Below are 26,377 nucleotides of genomic sequence, written 5' to 3'. Positions count from 1 at the left end.
CGAAAAATTGAGAGCTGGTAGCAAGTCAGCAACGAAAGGTCTAAGGCCAAGTGAGGCGAGTTTTTTTTTTTTTTTTTTTTGTTCTGTGTGCCGCTGCGAATCGTTTTATGGGGCGTATGAGCAACCCACCACAGTGTGACTGACGTGTGACCCACAGAGAGCGAAGGGTAGCGAGCAAGAGAGTTGTGAAAAGAGTGTGAAACAGAAAAAGGTTACACGGTTTGTTTGAGAACTGGCCATCACCTTTAAACGTTTTTGCCCCACACGATGAAGAAGTCAAACAAGTCACTTAGCTGCTTCTGCAAACAGAGATGCAAAATTGACTGCCCCGAAAAAAATAGCAGTGAAAAAGAGAAGCGGAAAACTTTTGGGTTGGCCAGAAGCCAAACTGATTTAAGACTTTAAGTCAGATTGTGCACAGATATTGGAGAGGTGCACTTAGACTAAGTGAGAGAGAAAGAGATTTGTGGCAGGAAGTGTCCGATAAGAGCATCAAGCTGACTCTGCCCCATAGGGATTTCACGGATAAATAGCCGAGGGACTCGTGCGACTGATCAAACTGCATAGGTAATTAATAAACACAAGGAAACGGAACTCAGTCGAGTTGAAAGCAGGGGCTGAAGCTGATTTTGTGGTGGGCGGTCGGTAGATGGACACCAAATAGATGAAGATAAGTGGCTTCAAATAAAGTCTATGGGAATAGATATATATATTGTATATATTGGCTTTAACTTGTACGCAAATTGTCAAGCAGGCACTGTGCAGTGTTTGTAGTCTTTGAGAGAAAATATATATAAAGTTGTATAATTGTATATAAGGCATGAATATAATATTTAATTTCAATATAATTAACTAAATGCAATAAATTAATTACTTAAGAGAGCATATTGATATGAATAAGATAAAGGGTAAAAGTCCGAATGAATCTATAAAAAATATATATTCTGATAAAAAAAAATATTTACCAAAATATCTTAAGTTGAAGAGAACCATAAAAGTAACACATATGTATATCTATATATGTAGAATGAAAGGCAAGCAATGCTAATTTATGGTCTATCTTTATATATATCTCGTTAAATGATTTCTAGAAATTGCTCTTTGCTTGATTCGGGCTAAAGGAACTGCATGCATAAATCTATCTTTAAGTACATCCATCTACGGCAGAGAGCAGCTAAGAGAACCAAAAAGAGAATGATCTGAATCGTACGACAAATGCGAGACTAGCTGAAAAATATTCAGAACAGTTGTCGCTTGAACGTCGATCGTGCCGCTTGTGTTGCAGCAGCTGAACGTGTGGGAAATGCTGTTCGTTAGCATCTGAGAGATACATCTTTTGCACGGTCTAAAAATAAACGGCGAAACTGAAAAAGGGGGACAAAAACAAACGCGCGCGCCAATTGCAAAACATAGGGTCGGACCCCTAAAAAACCAAAACGTACAAATTTTATAAATATCAAGTTGAAAATGTGAATATAAATGGGAAATGGGAAAATGCCTATGTGAAAATGCAAAAGTGGAAACTTATTTATGCAATCGATTTGTGTATCCAAAAATGCTGTATTTATTTATCGGCGCGACAGCGAAATAAATATATAGTGTGCATATAGTATATATTCGGTCGATCAAACGTATCCACGATTCAGATCAAAGTGGCCCGCAAACATAATAAGCAAATCATGCGGAAAGCCCATTCCGTAAATTGGTAAATGCAAATTGCCAGAAATTGATAATGCGTATAATTTTTGCGATATTAAATCAGCAAAAAAATAAAATAAATAAAAAAATGTTAAATTTAAAAACAAACAAAAATAATGTGAGAAATCTGTGAGCAATGCAAATATTTACAGTTCGAACTGCAACCTGCAGGACTTTTATTGCAATTTACATTAATTAATGCGAATTTAAAATTTAATAAAAAAAGAGGAAAAAAAAAATTCATTTTGCAAATGCAAATCTGTTAAAAGCGTATAAATTTTTTGTTTGAATGTGCTGCTCGCCTTTTCCCACTTTGACGCACATCAACAGAATGTTTTCACTTAATTTTTATGATATTGTGTTGCAGATAAATATTTCATACGTTCAGATACTTATACAGCGAGCAAATAAATAAACAAAAGCGGGGAATATTGCAGCGATAAACTGACGTCAAGCGCTCGGTCAAGCCGAAGCGTGAATATAATGTGTTCTCAAAACACAATGAAAAAAAAAAGCAGAAGGAATAAACAATAAAATAAAATTCTACATTATGTGACGGTTGGAAATTTCATGCAGGAGGACGCTGAAATGAATAGAATCAGTTTTTCTTAGAAATTTTCACGTTTTGCTAGAAGTTTCCATTAAATTCTTGCTCACACCTTGGCAACTGACTCCATTGTCCTTTTTATACATTTCAAGCCTTCATGTTTTCTATGATTTTCTATTGTATAAAGGAATTTCAAAGTAATTTGATGCAGGAAATTCGTTTATCAACTGGAAAATATCTTCAATTGACAGCTCTCTATCTGTAAATGCCAAACAGATAATTGGACCTCAAAACTGCTGAATTTGTTGCAGATGTGTTTAAAAGGCAGAGGAATAGAACATGATTTTTATAAAGAAATTTATTTTTGACTCTAGAGTTTCCGTTTTAATTTGAATAGATCTGGAGAGTTCTTTGCCTTTCAATACAAAAAATCTTCTCATATTTTCTTGTTTCTTTAAAAATTTCATCTGAAAATATGTAATTACCTTGCTGTCAAGTAAAGCAAATCAAATTAAAGTTCAATGTGTCAAATGCTTGACAACTATCTGGCAGTAACTGGAAAAGTTCTAATCGAATTAATCAAAAGTCAGTTTATGACGAATTTCAAAGTTGCCGAAGTAAAAAGCTTTGCGAAGTGCGATTCAATATTTAAAAGATGCCTTCTTTGTCTTAAAACATATTCATATACATATATAAAATCATAACAGTATTTACTTCTAATTTCTTATGGAAACTGTCAGTTAACTTGAAAGTTCGCGTCGAATAAGTCGAACAAGTCAAATGTCAAATTTGCTAGAGTAAATATTTAACTGAAGCGCAATTCAATCTGCTTTAATATGAATTTATAGAAAGACACATACATACATATACATATATGTATGTCGCTGTATACATGTATCTTTGTATATGTTTGTTTATCATTTCTTTTGGAAGCTGTCAGCTTTTCAACTTTTCAGCAAATATTTGTCTAGTTCTTTGTTTAATTTGCAGCAAATGCATTAAATGCTCAGCCAATATTACACTGCAATCAATTGTGCTGGCAAATCCCTCTTAAATCTCTGACAATATACTCTGCCACACACAGACGCACATGCATATCTATTGCCATGGTGTAAACAATTTGGCATTAAAATAGTTGTCCGAGTCGAGCCGGGGCATTTAAAAATGTTCTACATACACTCGTAAAAGTATCTGAATATACATATGTATATATATACATATATACTATATTTGCTTCACTTAATTTGCATGATAATGGGCCAGATTTATGCATTTGTTACGCCCACTTTTATACATATTCGCATGGGATATGGGAGGCGTTAGCGTTGGCGTTGGCATGCAGCTTTCTGGCCCGAAATAAATCGCATAATTCGAAATCATTTTTGTGGCGCATAGTTTTTTTTTTTTTTTTTTTTTTCATTTTCACTTGCTTTTTTTTGGGTTTGTTGAACTTATTTCGCGTGGATTTTGTTTCGTTTCGCTGCGATTTTATTTTGAATTTCTACTTTCTAAAATATGGCTCACCACCACCACCACCCACCGTAGCCGCCACGAAGCCAACCAATTTTCGAGCGGGGCAGCTAAAATTAGTTGCAAATAATTTGCTTTGGTTGGGCTTCTTGTTCTGTTTTTAGGTTTCACATTTTCAACTCTCTGCCACGCCCGCTTACCACGTGTCAAATGTGACAGCTTTCAATGCGTTGTCAGCTCCCGATGCTAATTATGCAAATTATGTTGGCCCCAGCTAGGGTCTAGGCGCCCCTTTGACATCATTTGCATTACAAATGCGAGCGCGATTTCCCCGCCTCGCTCGTCGCTGCTTTTATGAGCACCATATGATTTATGACATTCCGACGTAATGCACATTTGCATGCAGCCAAAGAATCTGTTTCTTTTTTCCTATACGTAGTACATATTCAATATTTTGAAGAAAAATATTTATTTTTCATTTTGAGGAATAATGAGTGCAGAGTGTGTCAAACTTTGATTTCGGCGCTCGTTGCTCGTATATATAAATAAATTATTATTTTTTGTGTTCCTTCTTGTTTGTGTTTGTTTACGACTGCAGCTGTATGTCGCCTGTGTATTTGTGCGTGTGTGTGTGTGTGTTTGCCACACATTGTGGCAATCAGAAACATATTTGCCTCGCTTTTTTATTTCTGATGACACTTTGTCCACATGTTTATTCATGAAGCTAGTTGACATTTTATTGCAGTGTTAAAAAAAAAAAAAATGTATTTCTTTACAGTTAAATAAATATTTAAACAAATGAATATTACGTGAGTAGTTAGATACACGCATAGATAAACAGTATTAAAGGTTGATGGACAGATAGGTTTAAGTATAAATACAAAGAGAAATATGTTTATAAATGTATAAAGTTAATGTACATATATTTAAATTATATAATTATATACTTAACTTTGTATTTATATACATAAATTAAATATGGAGCAATAGTATTTATATTTATGCTATAAATATATAAAAATACAGAGACAGATTTATGCCTAAATAATTTAGCTATACACACAAATGAATCTGTCTTCAATACTAGAAATGATTCTCCTTCATCTCTAGATAAATACCTTTATCTCTTCTGCATAATATTCTAAATCTAAATAAATAAAATATATAAATATATATTTGCTTTTATATTTCTATGAAAATATGTATGTATATAATTTATATAGATTTAAAGTATTTTAAGGTGTGTTACTTCTCCAATTTTGTGATATCTATCTAACTTTTGATACATGCTAATAAATATATATGTATAAATTTATACAATATATAAATGCAATGATTAGATTTAGATTTAATCATTGTTTTTTATATTTATGATTATATAATCATAAATGATTTTCAAGTTATTGCCAAAGTAGTTCGGCTTCAGCTCAACAAGCTCTTCTCCAATTATCTTAAAATAAAAATTGTAATCTCCTGCAAAGTCAATTCAGACCATTCAAAAACTCTTACAATAAACTATGTCCAATTCACATAAAGCCATCTATCAGCAGGCTGCAGCAAGTACAAAGCATTTTCCAAATTGTTTTTGGGTCTGCAGCGGTGCTGTGGAGCAGCGGTGCAACGGCGACAAAGTAATCCAAATCAAATCAGTTTGCTTAACTCGCATTCCAATTGGAATGCGAAGAGTTCTTTGTCTTCGCCTTTTGCCAGCTGCCAGCTCTTGACAGTTGCTGCCAGTTTAGCTCGTGACTGCATTTTCAGTTCTGCTTCTTTTTTTCATTAGTTTTCTTTTCGATTCTCACTCTTTTCGTTTTGTCATTTCCTTTTTGTCAGCACCAACGAAATTCCGAGGACATTTCTGTTGTGTTTCGATTTCGAGTTCTTATTTTACGCACTTGCAGTTTATTTTTAATGTTGCGCATTTTATTTAAATGCGGTGTCGAGTTGTCGTCTATTTATTGTTTACTTACGTGCTATTTTTAGCGAAGCGCATTTTCGTTTTCACTTAGTGAAACTGAATTAAGTGCTCAAATCCGTATATACTCGACGCTCAACAGCTGATATCACGATATCCGAAATAGCGATGATTTTCCATTCAATAAAGCACTCTATAAATACAGCCCGAACAACATCAGCTAACGCCGACTCAATTAGCCCCTACGCACATAAATATAGTAGATTTATGGCCCTCTTTCTGGAAGGGAAACTACTTTCTCAGCCGCCCAAGTACTGGAAAAACTTCCACAGCAAATTGAAAATTCACTCAAAAGTTAAAGCTAATGTTTTCAGCTAATGTACCTTGACATTTGTGCGTCTAGACGCTAAAAATAGTAACTAATTTCGTAAGATAAATAAAAGACATTTTTGAGCATTTTTAATGTTTTCCTTTTGTTATTTTTAAAACATGAAGAGGGTATACTGGTCATATCGCAAAACATGTAACATACTGACAATGAAACATAGAGAAATGAAATCAGGCTTATCCTCAATGATTTAGAATTCGGAATATAATAGATTATCAGATGAGTTGCATAAAGTTTTCATTTAGCTTCTATTGGACTAGTAACTGGTGAATCATAACAGTGAAAATACATTTAAAATAAATCATTAAATCATAAATCATTATTATCAAAATTATAACAAATCCAATTGAAATATGAAAATATACGTCTGTCATGCCAAATTATTTTCAAGGGTATTTGAAGATCGGTTTCTATTTTATTTATTGGTTTTTGGGGACATTTTTTTTATTTCTGAACGCCAACAGAGTGCAAAAAAATTTTAAGTGCAACCGGAAATGTTGTTGATAAATATATTATAAATAGATTTTATCTATATATACATATATATGTAAATTTGCTTTTGCAGCAATTAAAATTAGTTTTGTTCTACGAATTTGGCTATAAAATTAGTTTTTAGCTTGCTCCATATTTTGTTGTTGCTTCAGTTAGGTTTGTTGTTGAAATAAAAAATGCTTTTAGAGCGTCAAAGCGTTCTGTTTATTTTGATATATAGTCAAATACACTTATGCAGACACACATAAGCGTACATACATATGTGCACACATATACATACATATAGTTAGCTAGCTATGCGGCACATGTTACGCGTATGTTTCTATTTTACGAATTTGTTTGCTCGTAAAAAAAAAAAACAGAAAAAAAAAAAAAAAAAAATCATTTAAAAGTATTTTTTTGCGTTCCGTTTTTATTTAGGTATTCGCATTGATTTTGCCACTCGTGAATTTATGTATTTGTATTTGTAAAAATAGCATTAGTGTCAACACATACGCAAGCATACAAAAGAGCTCTAAGAAGCTAATTGAATTTTTATTAGCATTTTTATGATTAATCGTCATGGGAAATGCTGCTATTTTTATCATTTGTTTATGCAACAGAGCAACAAATTGTGAATTTGAGACCAAAGTTTCAAATGGCATTCAGATTTCATTTGCTATGTGTCGGCATTTGAATGATGGACGTTTGTTCTGATCTCTATATGTGTATGTAGTCATATATGTATATTCTTATATATGTATATATGTATGTATATTTGTTGCTTTCAATTTGTATAGAACATCGTTTTAATGCCAGCTCTTATATCATTCAGTGGAACTGCTGTGAGCTACAAAGTCTACAGAGCGTATCATTAAAGTTCAATTGATTTGATAATCCTTCAAGTGTTTGCTTCCAAGTAATTGATTTTTTGAGAGCTGCCACAAAACAGAACCGAATTGCAACATAATTGGCTGTTGCCGAGAAGCAAAAATAAATGCTCAAATTGGAAAAAGGAACAGCACTTTGATGGAAAACCTCGTCAATGTGAAGTGAAAAAAACAAAAACGAAAACGAAAACTAAAGTGAATTGAGTGATGGGTGAAAGGAATGTTGAGGAATTTTAATTCTATTTGTTTGAAAAAATTAAATTATTAAAAATATAGTAGAAAAAGCTTAAGCATAACTAAGTGAAAATAGAAATATATTTACCAAATATTTAATAAACCCGAAATAGTTTCATTTAATTTGTTTCACTTGCAATGAGAAGCAAAATCATTTCAATATTGTTTGACATGAGTTCATCCGTACAAAAAGCTATTCAGCTTCATATTAAATCTCATATGGTTAGCTGTAATTTAACTTTAAATATAAAACATTCCTTGATACGGAATAATTCTTGGTATTTAATTTAATAAAATGAATTTTCCGTATGCCTCGGCTGACTAGTTTTTCTTGTTTAGTTATTTGGCTAAAATAATAGACTTGAACACATGTTTAGCAGCATATTAAGCCGGACGCTGCTGGACATTTGAATAAACCACAGGCGCAACATAAATATTTGAGTGCAATTCTCAGAGCAGATTTGAGCTGTGTTTAATCTCTAATGCCTTTGACAAACAAAAGCGACAGAACGTAAATATTTGCTACGAAAGAATCACAAAAGAAAAGAGCAGCAGCTGCCAAAAAAAAAAAATTAAAAAAAAAAAATGAAAAAAACTTGAAAACAACATTTAAATTGTTTATAGCTTTGAGTTTTACCCAATTCGTATTTTCTTACATTTTTTCCATCTCTTTTTTCCGTGTTTTACTTTCGCACAAAAGAAAACTGAATGAAAGTTTGCCATGCAGCAGCAATGCAAGAGCCCAAGTACAGTAAACACTCGACAGGAAACATGTTAAAAATGTACAAGTAAATAAAGTGAGAGAACTATTCGAGGCATCTGGCAAATCCATGTAAATAAAAATAAAAGGCAAGCAAAAAATATAAGAAGATTGCGAAAATAGAGGAAAATGTGGCGATTTGGGCAGAGCATAAAACGCAATTAACGCAACAAAGAAAGAGACAAATACAAAAGACAAACGTAATGTGAAAACTTGAGCTTGAGCTAAAATTGAAATTAAAATTGAAAATAAAAAGACCACCAGTAGCAGCACAAAGAGGAACAGAGACAGAGAGAGCGAGCGAGAGAGAAGGCGCCATGAGGTTTCATTTGGCCGCTTTTTGGTTATTTTTGTTGACAGTTGGCGGCAAGCGGCAGCAGCAATTAAGCGCTGATTGTTGCCACGGGGCAGCCACTTGGGGCATGCCCACTGCAGCTGCAGCTGCAGATGCCACTGCAGCAGTTGCACCAAAGCTAAATTCAATCGATGGCCGCATCGGAAATGAGTCGCAGAACGCAACAAAATTTCGTGTGGCCGCAATTCGAACGCCAGTCGAACCTCCGCCGGTTATTGGGGACATCACAACAACGACAAAGGCAACAACAACATGGCCTTCAGCTCTAACGGATGCCACAACGCTGACGGCCAAAACAATCGCTCAGCTGGCATTCAAGTCGGCCAAGGCAAACACTTTAGAGCTGAGCTTTAAGCAGCGCATGGCTCAGCTATTCGCCAGCGAGGAGCAGCCAGAGTCCACTCTAACAACAACAACAACAGCTGCCACGGCTGACAGCGATAGCAGCACTCACCATCCGGAAAGGCGGCACGTGGTGCCCGACAAGCTGCTCTACACACCGGAGCTGCAAATCAAACAGGGTCGCCTCATGGGCATCACACGTCGCTTCCAGGTAACAAGCGGCCTGCGCGAGGTGGATCAATACTTGGGGCTGCCCTATGCGGAGGCGCCCACTGGGAGCAGGCGCTTCATGCCGCCAGGTGAGTAACATGACTCCATAGCTATAGTGATGCCAGACCAGCTGGTTTAGAGTTATATATTTGCATATCGTATTAAAGTATATATTAAAGTGCATAATAGATTAATCATAGGTATCATATTATTATCATACGTAGCTTTGTAGAATTTTTGCTGCATTTTATTTTATATGTATAACACAAAAGAAAATTTGTAGAAATATATAAAAACTAATTGTATTCTATAATTCAATTTATTGATGCGTTTATTCATTAATTCTATACTAAGTATTCTCTTATTCATAAAAAACAATTTTTTTTTTTTTCATTAAAAGAACATACATATTAACTTAGAAAACTTTTATTAATCATCAGATGTTGTTTTTTTTTTTTTTTTTTTTTTTTTAAATTTTGATTCTTTAATTTTATTTAATAGAAGCAATTACTTGTAATAAATAAAAAGTAATAATATTTATATATTTGGAATATTTGTAGTGTTATATTTTAATATTAAATATATTTTAAAATAAAAATATATTTTATTTTGAAAATATTCCATTCTAAAATTAGATTATTTTTAAGCAATTAATCAATTAAATGATTTTTAAGCAATTATTCACAAATTAAAAAAAAAAAAAATATTTATATATTATTTATACTTTTACTTATGAACAAAAAAGAAAAAAAAAAACTCCTTTCGGGATATACTCAAATTCAAGTTGATCTGTATTTATAATTTTATACTTTTACACCTTTAGACTATAAAAAAAACTCAGATTTTACGATTAATGATGCGTCTATAAATGCAATTATTGTTTTTGCATAAATAAAACTATTTTGAATATAGCTTCTTTTAATTACATTCTCATTTCCTAAAACTTACACCTGTCATCACTGTTGCGATTGGCGCATAAGCACAGGATCTATTGGTACTTAATAGCAGCAGCCGCAACGTAACGAAAATCAAAACCCAAATTGCGAACCGCATGCCGGGAAAATATTCTGACCATGTCTCAAACACATGCTGCAGGCCAATTCAGCATTCTGGCTGCAATTTAAGCAATTATCTTTCCAGGTGAGGATGCGGGTGCGGAGACACCTGGCTGAGGTTGCTGGCATGACTTGACACGTATTGCGAGCCTGCCAGACATTTGTGCAGCTAAATTGGATCCAATTGGAAGTTATTGTTGCAATGAAAATGTTTGTCGACTCGAGTATTTCTCGAATGCGTGCACAGCCCAAATGTGTTTATGGAATATATGTGCAGCTCTGCGTATCATATTTTTGTTTGTTTTATAATTGGGTTTCTCAGTGCCGGCGAGTACCAAATATGCATGCTAATTACGCACATACAAATTGCAAATATTTGCCAATTATGCGCTTGTTGAATGTCGAATGCCAAATGAGAATTGTAGTAAATACCGAGAGACTGGGCCAAGTTATTTCCGGCTATTGAGTGGCTGGCCAAGACAGTCGGACAGCCAGGACATTGCCATGCAAAAACCACAATCTACCAACGGCATACACAAGTGCACAAACAGGATACGGCTCGACTCAGTCCGGGCCACAATAAATTATGTGGCAACAAAATCTTGCACCACCCAAAGCCACAGGCCATAACAAAAGTGCCTGTCACCAATTCTATTTGTCTGTGTGTGTGTAAGTGTATCTCGTCTGTGTGTGTGTGTGTGTGTGTGCGGTGCAAAGTGCTTGCCACCGCGTTGCGTTTATTGAGCACTTGAGTGGCGCACACTCAATCCATGCAGCAAGTGCAGCAGTAACGGAAGACGGCGGACAGGCCGTGGCTGCTGCTGAGCTCAACACTGACGCCATATTTGTCAGCGGAAACTGTTCCTCTTTTTGTACAGCTCGTGGTTGTTGTTGCTGTTGGTGTTGCAAACATGTCGACGCGCTGTTGCAACAATAGGGCGCAGAGTTTTGCCTGGCAAATTCAAAGCCAATGCAAATACGAGATTCCTTTGCGTAAATATGTGTTGTATGTACAGTTGAAACACACACCCAAACACAAACAAAAACACCCACACACACACATACACACAGTCACACACAGCACACGCACACTTTCGAGCAAATAGAAAAAGTTGTCGAAAACACGTCGCAAATTGGTTCGCCAGCATTTGTATTTTCTCTCTTCTCGCTGCTCTGGGGAATCGCGCGGGGCTTTATTTATATACTAACAGCGCTTCCTATTGCCTGTTGCGAAAATTATTAATAACAAAATGCAAATAACGCCACCGACTGACGCGCAGTGCCCCCTTGCCCCGCCCATGTTGCCATGCCTCGTTTGCTGTTTATTGTTGCGGCTCACACAAACACACACACTCCAACACCAACACCCACACAGACACACAAAGCTATGTGACCATGTGCACCAAGATTTCGCTCGCTCTTTGTTTTATGGGCGTCATAACATAACGCGCCGCGTTCGACAGGCGAAATGAAATTTGTTCGACTCGTATATGTCAAAGTGTAAATGCTGCATATCTGGAATGTTTTGAGATGCCTGAAATTGCCTCGCAATGTAATCGCAAAGAAAGACAATGAATGAGAAGGAGAAAGACAAAGAAAGAATGAGAGAGAGAGAGAGAGAGAGAGAGAATAGTTGTGAAAATAGTGCACGCAATATGAGTTTTCATTAAGGTTACGGTTAACGTAATGAAACTTGTCTAAGAGAATTATATGTAGAAATTTGTTGTCTATAGAATATTTATATCACGCATCAGCAGATATTTCGCCCTTTAATCATATTATTTTAAATAAACAAATTTGCTGTTTTATACAGTACATTTAGGAATGCCGAAAAATCAGACGCTAATCAACCAAAATATTTAATTGTTTGCAAATGTTTTAATTATTTAGTTTAATCAGATTTTCGTGAAATCCCTGATATAAATGCATTGACCATTGCGTTTAATTTATAAGGAATTTATCAATTAATAATGTTAATAATATTAATTTTGAACGATACAGATTATAAATCCTTTTGATAATTCGATAATTTTTAAACATAAATGTAAAGGCAAATAAATTAAAAACAGAGACCGAAGCAGAACATTATATATGTTTATATAAATGTAGATATGTGTGCACTTGGAGTAACTGAGCGTGACACCTTTAAAGAGATGATAAACTTAACAGAGATTATATTACGAGTGATTTTTGGTAGAAACGCCAATCCAATAAACAAATGGACTATCATATAATTTACATAGTAATATTGGGTTTAACTGTGGCTTGCTATATCCTAGATGCTAAGCATTTGAAATATATACTTGTCGAAGCAAGTAGTATTAATATGTTGGCGAGCACTACAATTGTGCTTACTACCTACTCGCATATTTTCCCTTTTCTGTATGCTTTCGCACTTATGCGTGTGGTTGTAGTGTCGGTGTGTAATGAGGTTGTATGTATGTGGTTGTAGTTTTCGGCTATTTTCCAAGAATTGATTTCATCATATTGCATCAGCCAATATTTGTATTTTGTCGTTTAAGAAGTACCGTTTTAGCGGGGCGACAGCGTTGTGTCGCTGTCGCCGAGTGAGGTTCGATGGTAGGCACAAAGAATAATTGAGAGATACAAGTTAGTTGCGTCCAGAAATCAAGTGCGGTCGAAACTCGCTGCGCGAAACGATTACTGATAAAAATACTGTTCCGACATACTCATGTCTAATGATCAATTCAGTCCAATCCACTCCAGTCGGGTTCGATTATTCTTGATAAAAAAGTTATCGGATTATTTATCGAAAAAATAAAGCAAACTCGTACTGCATATGGTACTCACGAGTATGCATGCCAAATTTCAGCTCTCTAGCTCTTATAGCTTCTAAGATCGACGCACTCATACGGACGGACAGACGGACAGGGCTATATCGACTCAGCTCGTCGCGCTGATCAAGAATATATAAACTTTGTGGGGTCTGCCACGCCTCCTTCTGCCCGTTACATACTTTTTCACAAAACCATTATACCCTGATTTCCCATTTTCAATGGGTTCAAGATGTTTTTCTAAAACATTTAAATATTTCCATAAATATTTAAAATATACTTCCATGGACAACCCAAGGCAAATTTTCTAAAACTTTGATAATTATAAATTCACAATCTAATACTTAAAGTACCATCGGCAATGTTCTTATATATTTACACTGCTGACAGTTCTTCGATGCCATATTATTAGCCACTTACAATATTATCCTTTCTTTAAAATACTTATATTAATATTTGAAATAGCATATTAGCTTAATAAGAATTTAGCATCAGACTATCTAATGCTTCATATAACTTTAATCCACATACCCAATGCCAATGCTTCGAAACCTCGTTAATGAAAATATTATCTCAAATATTGTCGAAGTCGATATCTAGCTGCAGTTGGTAAATTTGCATATTAATTCGTTGGCAAAACTGCATTAAAATTCCATTTTGCGCTTGATAACCCGATCGAAATTTGCATAGCTGTGCGAAATGTTTCCATTTGAATCTTTGGCCAAATATTGTCAGCGACTAACCACTGCACAAACCAAACCAAGCCAAGCCAAGCTACTGCGATTGGCTGTCCGCTGATGTGGCACGAAGTGTGTCATGTGGCATGCTTAGTGTCTATGTGTGTTTCAGCTGGCTGCTGCAGCAACAATGCAACGGAACCGAAACTAAGTTGACCAAATCGTGGTCACAATTGCCCCACATAAGTTCCACTCACATGCAATGCAAAGCAATGCAAAGGAATGCGACGCGATGCGAGGCGACGTTAACTGAAATGCCAAAAACCCAACCGCAGTCAACTTGGCCACAGTGTCCCGAGTGTCCGCTGCAGGAAGTGTCCTGTTCATGTTGCCTCTCAATGTGCACGAGTGTGAATGCCGGCGTGGCGCTGGCTGTGAGCTCGCATGCGGCTGTCTACTTGTTTACGGCACTTCCAAGTGCCCGTTGACCGTGCTACATAAATACGAAATTGACTTTGTGCTCCCCAAATGCCACGCAAACCAATCGAATTCTTGTTTTTCCGCGGCAGCCGGAATAGAGACAAAGAGTGGATAGATAGGGAGTGCGAGAGAGTGAGAGGGAGAGGGGAAAGAGAATATAACCAAGCGTGGAATCGTTGGTTATAACTGGCACAGTGGGCCATTCCCAGTTATGTTAGATACGAATTTGTTACATGCTAATCAGTTTTAGGAATTGCAATCGAGTAATACTTGAAATTATTTAATATAATAAAAAGTTACGGTCGATTACCAGCGATTGCATAAACTCATTTACCTATTCCATGTTTAAGGTAGATAAAAGGGGATAGGAAGTAATCTGTCATCTGGAGAACTAGAAACTCATCTGTCATATCTACTATAGAATATATTGTATAATATAGTGCAGAGGCGATATACAGTAATTTTTTAACTAAAAAGTTTGAGAGATTTGATAAAACTTTATAATATTATACATTGACAAGGCAGATAAAAAAAGAGTAACGTATATTGGTTCTTTAATTTTAAAATTGCTGTTCAAGAACATACATGAACATAGAAACATAATAAATATGAGAGCATACCCTCTGAGCACTCAACGGCTAACATACATAAAATATATACCATGTGTGACATGTATGGACTCTCAAGGTAGATAGATGAAGTGTGTGCAATCCTAGCGACAAGACTAGAATATGTAAGGGACTGAGTCTTACAAACTCAGCGATAGGATAAGATTATGTAATAGACCAATGCTGAGCCTTACAATAAATAGACTTTCAAATTGGGTTGTGTTATTATCGGTAACTTAACTGTTCGATTTTAATTTTAACGTTAAAAGATAAAAACTTTCATGATCTTATGGTACACCTCTTGTAGGCATAGGTACTTCTGCCATATATCCTTGTTCTAGGCTTACCGTTCATAAACTAAAACTAAACAATATAAGTTTCCCTCCATAGATGACAATTTGTATTTAAAAGACTTTGATATGCATTAATATTTGAAGCTACTGTTGAGAACAAATTAGTATTTAATATATTAAAATGTAATAAGATCATAGATAAAATAAATAAATAAATATAGATAATTAAAAAAATGTTATAATTATTTAGTTATATTATAATTATATTATACATATTTTATTTTAATTTTCACCCAGTTATTGTTAGTTGTCGGCACACTGTGCTGTTGACTGCTGCTAGTTTAGCTCGAGTGCTGGTGAAAAAGTGCTTTATGAAAGTTTGTTTTAGCTTATCTAATGGCGTTGCTCCCCTCCGCTTGGCTTACCCTTACAGGTGCGCCCTTGCCATGGCAGGGCCTGAAAATCGCGCGTCATTTGCCGCCGGTTTGTCCACAAAAACTGCCGGATGTGTCCGGGCCGAGCAGTGTAAACATGTCACAGGGCCGCTACAGGCACTTGATGCGACTGATGCCCTATCTGAAAACGGAGAGCGAGGACTGCTTGTATCTGAACGTGTACGTGCCGCACACAGGTAACTTAATGATGCACATAGCAAATCCAGAAACTAAAGGCATGACATCCTCCTCCCCTCTCTCTCTCTCCCCTTGCAGACTCCGGGGCAGGGACCAAGCAGCACGCCGTGCTTGTTTATTTGCATGGCGAGTCCTTTGAGTGGAACAGCGGCAATGCCTACGATGGCTCCGTTCTGGCCAGTTACGGGGAGGTCATTGTGGTCACTGTCAACTATCGGCTCGGCGTTTTAGGTATGTAGTCTGGGCGTGGCGCCGCCCCAGTCGGCCCTAATGGACAGTGTGCTAATTGCCTGTCACGATATGCTTTAGGGTTTATGCGTCCGGGCATCGATGCTCATAATATAGCCAACTATGCGCTGCTCGATCAGATAGCGGCGCTGCACTGGATCAAGGAGAACATCGCGTCCTTCGGTGGGGACAACACGCGCGTCACGCTCATGGGCCACAGCACCGGCGCCGCCTGCGTCAATTACCTAATGGTCTCGCCGGTAGCATCAGGTAAGTGCCACGCCCAAAAATCAAACCAGCCAGCTGCCCATTGATTATAATGGCATTTAAATGTAGGTCTATTCCATCGCGCCATTCTCATGTCCGGCTCGGCCATGTCCGACTGGGCCGCCAGCAATCAGTCCCTGCAATTGACCATGCAAATAGCCCAGTCCCTCGACTGTCCGCTGGCTGGCCACGAGGAGGACGATGCTCTGCTCAATTGCCTGCGCCAACGTCGGTGAGTCAATCAATTTATTGAATTATTGAGTGTGGTGCGAGTGTGGTGCACCAGTTCATTTTAATCGCACCACAATGCGCGCTAATGCCTTTTACTATAGCTGCTGTTGCTGCTGCTCCTGCTGCTCCTCTTGCTGCTGCTGTCCATTATCTTGTTTCGAGGTTTGGTCCTAATTTAATTTACGCTGGCATCTTCAATAGCCAGCCGGCCTGGGCTGTGATTCATTTGTGCTTAATGATTCGATAAATATACGAGAGAGTGTCGCGCCGCGTTCTCAATGAGCCGTACACGGCCACGCCCACCACGCTGCCCCGCCACCCACCGTTGTTGCTGACCATAACTAATCATGCGTGGGCATAAGCCTGCAGCTTAGTTGTAATCCTTTGTATCCATTCTATTCGAAACACGCGCCTAATAAGCGCCACGCTTAGCTGAGTGGTGCGCTGTGGTTGCCGTTAGGCGGTGGGTGGTAGGCGTGCTAGTTAATTGCTTTTCAATTAATCACGTTTTTGGATCGCTTCTTCAGCAGCGACAGAGGTCGAGCTCGAGCTCGGGATCGAGTTTGGGGTCGATGTCGGGGCTTATCCACTTAGCGGACCATTAGGTGGCGGGCTGCATGAATTATACTTTTTATTTGCATTTTTTTTTTTTGCGAGACTGATTTTTTTAGAATTTTGGTAATGGATTTGCTTAAGGAAATCAATTTGTATTTTTAAGCTGATGATTTTTATACCCTGAACCCATTTTCAATGGGAAATCAGGGTATAATGGTTTTGTTAAAATGTATGTAACAGGCAGAAGGAGGCGTGGCAGACCCCACAAAGTATATATATATTCCTGATCAGGGTGACGAGCTGAATCGATTTGGCCCTGTCCATCTGTCTGTCCGTCCGTCTGTCCGTATGTATTAAAGCGTCGATTTCAGAAGATATAAGAGCTAGAGACTTCAATTTTGTTTTAAATGTTCGTAATTACAGCGCGGATATCGAGTTTATCATTAAAAATGGATAACTCATCCCGATCTTCTTTTATCGATAAAAAACCTTATCGAAAACCAGGTTTAAAATTATATCTTCTACGCCTTTATTGCTAGAGTCTCCAAATTTTTAATGTATGCTTATATGCAATTTATACAATTTCAGTTTTTGTAAAAATTTACCCCCCACCCCTATATTCACTCCCTCACCCTCACTTTTGTAAAAAGCGTATTTCAAATACTAGAGACTTGTGCTTTGGCAAATACACGCATCCATGTTATAATCATAATCTAAAAGTTTCATGAAGATCGTATGTCCACAAAAAAAAGTTTTTAAACAATTAAGTTCTCATAGTAAGCGCACACTGCGCCCATGCGTGTTTATGCTTGTGTGTGTGTGTGTGTGTGTGTGTGTGTGTGTGTGTGTGTGTGTGTGTGTGTCTGCGTCTGCGTGTTTCTTGTGTAAGCTGAAAGACGCGAAAAATGATTGAAATCGCTATTACTCCAAGGGTTCAGGGGATCTCGAAGTCGAGCAGTCTCGACTAGAGCTTTCTTACTTGCTGATATTAAATTATAGTTGATTATTTAATTCAATTCAATTACAATCACATAAATATGTATTTTGATTCATTCATATTCGATTCATTTATTCAAATAATATAATAGTTTCTTTATTAAACCCATTTCAACAATTATTTTTAATAAAATGCACTCAATTTATGCATATTTATAGCATTATGAATAAGTGTTATGAATACTTTTTGGAATTCCTGTGTATTTAATTAGTGCACATGCTCGCATTGCATATGCATGCATTAATATTTTATTTGAACATTTGTTGAAATCAAAGTTTTATTTGCAAAAATTAAAAAATTAAAAACAAAAGTAATAATAATTAAAAACAATAGTTTATCGCGACTTCGACTCATTTGAATAAATTACTATCATAATATCATAAATTATGCTTCGTTCCCATTTTAATTGCGCATTAGCGCTGTACAACAACAAGAGTCCGTTCTCTCCCTGCGCGGCCACATAATGAAAATGTGCGAAAAGCGAGCGCAAAAGGAAAATGGAAAAACTAAAAAACCATTTGCATACAGAGCGAAATAAAAGCACATGATGTAAAATAATATATGTAAAACAAAATCAACAACGGGACAATAATAGTAATTATGTTAATTATGCCAAGCACATGCACACACTCACACTTGCGCTCGCACTCGCACTTAGACTGACACACACACACAAACACTCAGACTTACACACACGCGCTCTGTCACTAGACAAACATTGCAACAGTCGCTACTTTGCCTGCTTGCTGTTTGTGTGTGTGTATGCTTGCGTGTGTCAGTGTGTGTGTGTGCTGCTTTCTTTTGCCTCCTGCAAATTGACACTGTGAGTTGGAAAACTGTTGGGTTTGCTCTGCTCTGCTCACACCCTCGGCTGGGCGCAGTTGAGCCGCAATGAGCTAGAGGCAAAGATAAAGTTTATGCAGCCTAATTATCCGCTCTCAAAATACCCTGCGACAAATATATAAAGAGAGTTTGTGAATGCGAAAAGTTAAAGAGACAGGGAAAAGTTTATTAAACTGATGACATATATGAAAGAAATATGTGCAGAAATAAATAGCATAGAAGAAATAACTTGATCTATTTCATCATCTCTTCAATTATGCTTCTCTTAACGTCCATTCATCACCAATCAGATTCGAAGTGAGAGAGAAAAAAGAAAAAGCAGAGTAGATATATAGAGAGACAGATAAAATTACAGCTACAGCTTTTGCTATTTTGAAGAGGTATAAAAATTGCCAAAGTATTTATAATTAGACTTTTAATTTTAAAAGAAAATGAAAGAGGATATATTAAAACTACAAAAATAAATTAATAACTTTTTTCATTGTATTTCTATATTTTTATAAAATAAAATTGATATTGATATACATATATGTATTACCCTTCACGTACAGTTGTTCTGCCTGTTGAATCAAGCTAGCCTCAAGAGTGCAACCAAGGTGTTAATGAGTGAAAAGGCTTTGAAGTACATTTACGTCTGGGTGTGACTGTATGAAGAAGTAAAGCAGTGAATGGGCGCAGTGATGGGGCGCAGTGCATGTGCGAGAGTTAAATGAATGCAATGAATTATGTATGAACTGCTGTGCACGCACAGACACTCCAACTCAAACAGGTAACACAGCAAAGCAGGTATTTTGGCCACATTCCTATTTATACTGCACACCCACACACTGCCAGCTAAAAGTAATAAGTTTTGCGTGTGTGATTGTTGTTGTTGTGGTGCATGGTGGTCCTTTGTGTCTAGCTGCTGCACATATTTAATATTTAATTATAGCCCAGTCTGTGCCGGATTTCTTGTAGCTATCCAAATGATTTGCTCATTTCCAAATGTTCAATTTATTTATTTGGGCCCAACTACAACACAGAGTTTGAAGCCTGGAAGCAAATCCATGATTTAATTATTGAACATTACAATGAATGCTGTGAGAGTTTTGTCTGCCAGTGAGCTGTGCGCATTTCATTTTCTTTGTAGCTAATTATTAATTTACAAATGCATTTGCATTGCAGTTAACGCTGTGCTAATATTTCGCTTAGCTGATTGCAAAATGCAAATGAATAATTTATGCAAATTGCACTACTCGACACACACACACACACATGCACGCAACTGAAATGAATGTGGTAGCTGTTAAATAAGGAATGAGCATAACTAATTGATATGAAGAACTTTCTAAATTCTACAACAATTTGATTTGAATGAAGGCATAAAATATGAAGCCATTTATTTGAGTTTCCCTCGCACTGCATACGTCTCTTGTGCAGACAGAGAGCTACAGCTGGTGCGCACCTAATCGCCTTAGAACTGACGCTCTGCAGTGAGAGAATGAGAAATGCAAACAAATTCGAGAAAAATATCATGCATATCAAGTATACGCCCGGCAGCACACAAAAAATTAGCTTGTGCGTGTAAACAAATGTTTGCATTGTGCTCGTTTGAGCTCTTTTAATTGAAAACAACAAAACAACAAAAAGGAAAGCATATTAAAAATTCATTAAACAGAAACCATCAGCTACAACAAAATAAGGTCGATCTTAGTCTAAATAAATGTTGGTCCTGCAGCAACTAACTTACGAGTGCGAGCTGCTTAAGTAGCTGCATGTTGCACACAAGCAGTGTCATCAATCTTCGTTGATGCCACACACATACATATATACACGCACACTTACACACAGAGACAAGCACTTTTATATATGTGTCTATGTATATTGAAAGTGCACGCCAGACAAATTTGTGCAGTGTATTCGAGTTGCCTGCACAAAACTCTGACAAATATATTTACTCAAATAGCACAATGGCTTGATACATAAAGTCACTTGAATAGGTACAGGAATTGTGCTGCAACAACATTTATTTAGTTAAATTCAAAAATGTTACGCAGAGGGTTGGCAATGTAATTGTAGACTGTAGAAGTACAGTTCTGAGCATTAAAAGAAAACCAAGGTAAAAATATCAGATTAAATATTTAAATAATACAATAAGGAAAGAAGATTATTAAAAGGTAATCATACAAACAAAAATAAAAATTATAACAAAATTAATTTAAACAAACATAGATTATTAAAATAACAAAAAGTTATAAAAAAGCTTATTAAATTTTATTAAGTGAGATAATATTAAGATTATAAATAAGAACTATAAGTGAATCAAACAATGTTAAAACCCGATTTAATGAAATATTATAAAAAAGCTTATGATTTAAAAAAAAAAATTATTATTTGTATAATCATGAATACCATTAGAATAAAATCAATAGTAATAAAAAGAAAATATCTAATTTCCATAAATTGCAATGCAATTATAATATTTAATTAAATCGATATGGCAAAAGTTAATATACACAAATTGTAATCCAATATACGTACAAATAATGCAACATATCATATAGATACAATATATCGTATAATAATTTAAAATGATTTTTAATAAAATGCTAAAAAAAAATCAAGTAATAATAATTTATTTATTTAATCAATTATTAAAATATTGAAATTATATTTAAAAAAGGCTTATAGATATATTTTTAATATTTAATTAAGTAAAAGAAATTTAAAAAACAACATTTAAGACTTTTTAATCTAATATTTAAAATATTTTTACCATAATTTTTAAATAATATATGTGTATTAAATTTTCCAAATTGATTTATTTGCTTTTAAGTGTTTATATGGTATAATATGATTTGGTTTGTAATTGATGTCAAATCATTTATTCATGTTAATTATTTGTTAAAATTGGCCTGAAATAATTTGATTTGATAGATAAATATTTGTAGATAAATATTTATTTCATATAAAATGTTAAGTTGTTTCTATGCAGCTGCTCAGCACTGTGCGCCCGCACATGTCTGTATCGGAGCCAACTATTGCTAACAAGTTAATCGCAGTTGCAGTTCAACTTGCGACAGTTTTGCGACAGAGCGTAGCTAATAAGAGCAGCAGCAGCAGAAACAATGCAGGAACAATGTTGGATGGAAAGAGCGCAGGTTCTGTGCCACATATGAAAATCATAAATCACATATACGACACGCTTCAAAAACTTTGCGCTCTGCAGCCGAAACTCAATTGAAGCGCTGCCACAGCAAGCGGAACATTGGCTTGAGGAGTCCCTGCAGCTAGTCACAATTTGTCGAGCACACTGTCTGTGGGCTAAACAGAAGCAAAGGCGATAAACTTGGTCATGTGTCGATGGCCACGCCCCGAAAGACAATTGGCGTTGACCGCAGTAGAGCCGATGCCTGCATCGGACCCGGAACATGTCTCGACCATTGACCATGCCAACAGCAGCCGCACAAACTACTGCGGTTGATTAAGTCCTTAAGTGTTTGCGGTGCTGGGCTGAGGTGGAGGTGGTTCGTTGGGTGGTGCGGCTGCTTAAGAGCTTTAAGACGATATTGCCTCAAGGGAGCTTTAAGTGCGCGTTTTGTAAAATCAGGCGGGCCAATTAATTCAATTGCCGCTAAATGTTGGTTTCCCCTCACATTTATTTAAATCAATGCACACGTAAGCCACATGTGCTTACAAAGGTACGTTCTGTGCTCATTAAGGGTAGTCCCTATATTCCGTTTCAGCATCCAATTGACATTTTGCAAATGTGAAGCTGCAAAATTTTCAAATGAAATTCGATTTTCGACTGCACCAGGCTATGGAATATATAATGTTAGCGCATACCCTGTTGAGCTGAGAAAAGTGAAAGAGGGTATAGAAAATGCAGACAAATTAGAATTTATATTTAAAAAAATAAAAATAGAATAAAATATTTCCGTTACATTTGTACTTACTAATAAAAATTAATAAATAAAATGAATATATAATTATTAGTTTTAAGCTAAAATTTATAGGAAATCTTCTAGTCGCGCTTTATTTGTTTGCTTGTGCGGACTGTCTGCATTTGTGAGATAAAATTGTGCTGCCTGCAATTGCATATTTGCTTCGGTTTTTTTCTTAATTCTTACCAACATCAATGCTCTTTGCCTGAGTGCAACTCTGACATCTGAATTTTTATGCAAACTACTACAGAAATTGGACCCAGTCGAACTATTCGGCAACGAAATGTTGCAGCAATAGCAACAACAACAGCATCAACAGCAACAGCCACGCCAGCAGCAACAATGAAATTTACATTGGGGCAAAAAGTGCATGCGCTTATGGGATTTTTTCGTCGATGATGTCTATATATGCTTATTGCATTCCAAATATGATATTCTGTTTGGCCCAGAGTTTATTGTCTTGCTGAAGTAGTAGTTGAATGCAAATGCGTTCATTTGATACATACATTGGCTTCGGCACATACATATACGTTTCTAATTTGGTACAGTTCGCTAGGTCTCCCTCCATTTGGTTAAAGTAAATTTAAGCAACAGCTGTGGTGAGGCAATCGAATAGCAAAAATCCCCTTTCAAGCCATATGTGTATCTGTTGGGATGTATCTTTATGTGGCGCACGTGTGTGTGCGTGGGGTCCAGCAACAAATCACACATAAAATTTATTAGAAATTTCAAATCAAAGTGAAAAGTAGCCGCTGTCATTTACACGCATACACACGTACACACTCACTCACTCGCACGCACACACTCGCTCACTCACACGCGCACTCAGTGACTCATTCATCCAGTTATATGACCTTTTTACGCCATTTGTCTGATGCTTTCTTTTTGGTCTTTGCAGCTACCAGGATATCTTGCACATACCAACATCGTTTCAACAATTTTCAACATCATTGGGTCCAATTGTCGATGGACACGTAATACCAAATCAACCATACAAGGTCATGGGGCATTATACGGAGCATTTCAGCCGGTTTGTTAAGCAATTGCTGTCGCAGTTCTCTCTCACTCTCTCCCTCTCTCTCTCTCTCCCTCTCTCTCTCTATCTTTATATATACTTTTTGGCTTTAGCTTTTGATATTTGCTTCAGACCTGCCAAATAGCCCAAGGACTATTTATTTATTGTTGCGTTACTTGATTAGATGTTTGGCATGTGGCATGTGGCATGTGGTATGTGGCATGTGGCATGTTCTGACCCTCAGGTAAAATTAAATCGCTCGTGAAATCCAAGTATGCATTTTGAACGAATTGAGCAGCTATTGGGATCGCTTCAAATGCCACTTGTTGGACCCTCAGGCTGGGTTAACACTCCAGTTAATGGCATGTTCTAATGCCTCGCTGCTTCGAGCAGGCTCTAGACTCAGAGGCGCCAACAAATATTCATGAATGTCAAGCAAATTGCAAGAGCTGCAGAGAAATGGGTAATTGTTGGCTCAGACAGGCTAATCATTGGATGCTTTTGCAAATATTTCCAATATGCTATTAGCATTTTCGCAGCATATACGCGAAAGGTAAACGTAACTCAAAGTCCTTGAAGGTTAACAAAGCAAAAGCTTTTAGTCGGGCAAAAAAAAAGTATTGTGTTAATATTGAGAAATTCTATACGAACATTTCATAAAAATCAGCAAGAAACTTGAAGTGAGAACAGGTGAAATGGTAAATAAACCCAATACATTAATATGTTACAATATGAACAAATATTAAGTTTTATTATAATTAAGGCTGAATAGAAAAAATTATATTCAGATAGCTTGATTATGAAATTTTAATTTTTAAATTTTAAATAATTTGCAATTCAATTATTAATTATTACAGACATGTTTCAGTATCCCTGTTTAGCCTTAAAAACATAAATCAGTAACTAATTATTACATATTTCAATATATCTGCAAACCTTAATACCCATAACTGATTTTTTATTTAATTAAATATTACAATATCTCTGCTAGGCTTTAAAAAACATAATTTAATTGTTTCATATTTCAATATCTCTGTAAAGCTTTAAAACAAAACTCCTTCTCTGGCCAACTTCCACGCAAAGTTTATTTAAATTGAAAACATGCAAAGCTTTAAGATTTTCATTTTCTTTTCATTTGCCGTCTTTGCGGATTTCAGATACCCGCGCAGCCTAATATTTTAAGCTCGCCAAGCATTTGCGATAATATCGAGCTGTGTTTGTGCTCGTGTTTGAGCTGCTGTTGTATCCACATCAATCAATCAGGCAACAAGTAATAACTCAGGCCTTAACAAAGGGTTCAGCATTTCAGCATTTTTCTTGCTCCTATCAGCTTCTTTTGTTATCTGAGCTGCTGTTTCTCTCATTCTTTATCTCTCTCACCCTCAATCTGTCTCTCTCTGTCTCTCCCTCTCTCTCACTACTTCCTGCTCAATCTCATTTCCTGCGACTCTGACGCGTACGTTGTGGAACGTGTCCATTTGCTTTTGGGATGCTACGCATAATCGAATAAAATGCGTGATTAATTGGATTTTAATTGTTATCCTTTTGCAAGTCGAACGTGTTTTAGCCGTCGACAAGAAGCTGCGTGCGAAAAAAAAAATAGTAGAATAATAGCCGAACGGAAGTACCATTAATTACGGTCGGCAGGCAGAAGGGCGCCAGGACGTGGCAGGGGCTCGGGCTAAAGCTAACTGCAAACTTGGTACAAACTAAATGGAAACACGTTTGGCACGTTTACAGGTCTGAGCTTTGCCCATTCAGTTCGTTTCGCATTTCACTTTTAAGCACTTTAATGAAATGGCCATAGATCAAAGCGGTAAGCAGAGGAAGGCGTTAAGCAAGGACAACAATTATCGAGCGTCAGCTTCATCTACCACTCGCTCTACCTTTGTATCTCTCTCTCTCTCTCTCTCCCATTTCCTCTCTCTCTCTCCCTCTCTCTCTGTCTGCCTGTCTCTCTGCATTTTGCATTTACTTTTATCGACTGGTGGCAAAAACCTGACCAGACACTAATAACTTCGTCTTTGCCGTTTGTTGGGTGGCAGGATATCAGGCGCGCAACAGGACACAAACTATATAGTTGAGTGCCGCCCATGGGGCGGGCTGGCCATTCTAGCATTTGCCATTTATCAGGCAGCGTAACAAGTGACGCCGCAGGACCCCATTTTATTCCAGCGCTTTTAAATGCCGTTTACGGCATCAAGTTGTCTGTAATAAGCGAAGGCTGCACTGAGCGCAATTTAGAAGCTATAAATTAGAGTAATTTTAATTAAGTGCTGTAAAATATATAGACAGTGAGTCTCTTTAGATAACAAAAATAATATTTATTTTTAGCTAGTTTCAGCATATCCTAATACAATTATTAACAAGTGACTAATATATGTATTAAATACATCTATATATAATTAAATAAATGTTTGCATTGCCCTTATTTACTTCTCACTGCTGATTTCTCGCAGTGTGAAAAATTACTTCCTCTACTTATATAAATGTAAGGC

The 26,377-nt window shown here is 36.4% G+C and overlaps 1 protein-coding gene across 2 annotated transcripts in view; it reads left to right on the top strand.

The window, feature by feature from the left end:
- Nucleotides 1-1,248: 1,248 nt before the first annotated feature.
- Nlg1 (Neuroligin 1) overlaps nt 1,249-26,377 on the top strand; it is a 52,326-nt gene continuing 27,197 nt past the window's right edge. The window contains exons 1-7 of one of the 2 annotated variants that reach the window (XM_089462712.1): nt 1,249-1,705; nt 8,314-9,369; nt 15,622-15,819; nt 15,899-16,051; nt 16,130-16,318; nt 16,385-16,547; nt 23,763-23,894. In XM_089462712.1, the coding sequence (XP_089318838.1) occupies nt 8,691-9,369; nt 15,622-15,819; nt 15,899-16,051; nt 16,130-16,318; nt 16,385-16,547; nt 23,763-23,894 (1,514 nt within the window). In that variant the 5' untranslated portion in view covers nt 1,249-1,705; nt 8,314-8,690. Of the gene's footprint in view, nt 1,817-8,313; nt 9,370-15,621; nt 15,820-15,898; nt 16,052-16,129; nt 16,319-16,384; nt 16,548-23,762; nt 23,895-26,377 lie in introns of both variants that reach the window. The other variant, XM_089462716.1, reaches the window with a different exon arrangement.

Source organism: Drosophila arizonae, chromosome 2, assembly GCF_054131065.1.
Source record: "Drosophila arizonae isolate 15081-1271.41 chromosome 2, UAZ_ARI_1.0, whole genome shotgun sequence".
In the NCBI taxonomy this organism is placed as follows: Eukaryota; Metazoa; Arthropoda; class Insecta; order Diptera; family Drosophilidae; genus Drosophila; species Drosophila arizonae.
Note: the sequence above shows the minus strand (reverse complement) of the source record. Positions and strands in the feature narration are given on the sequence as shown.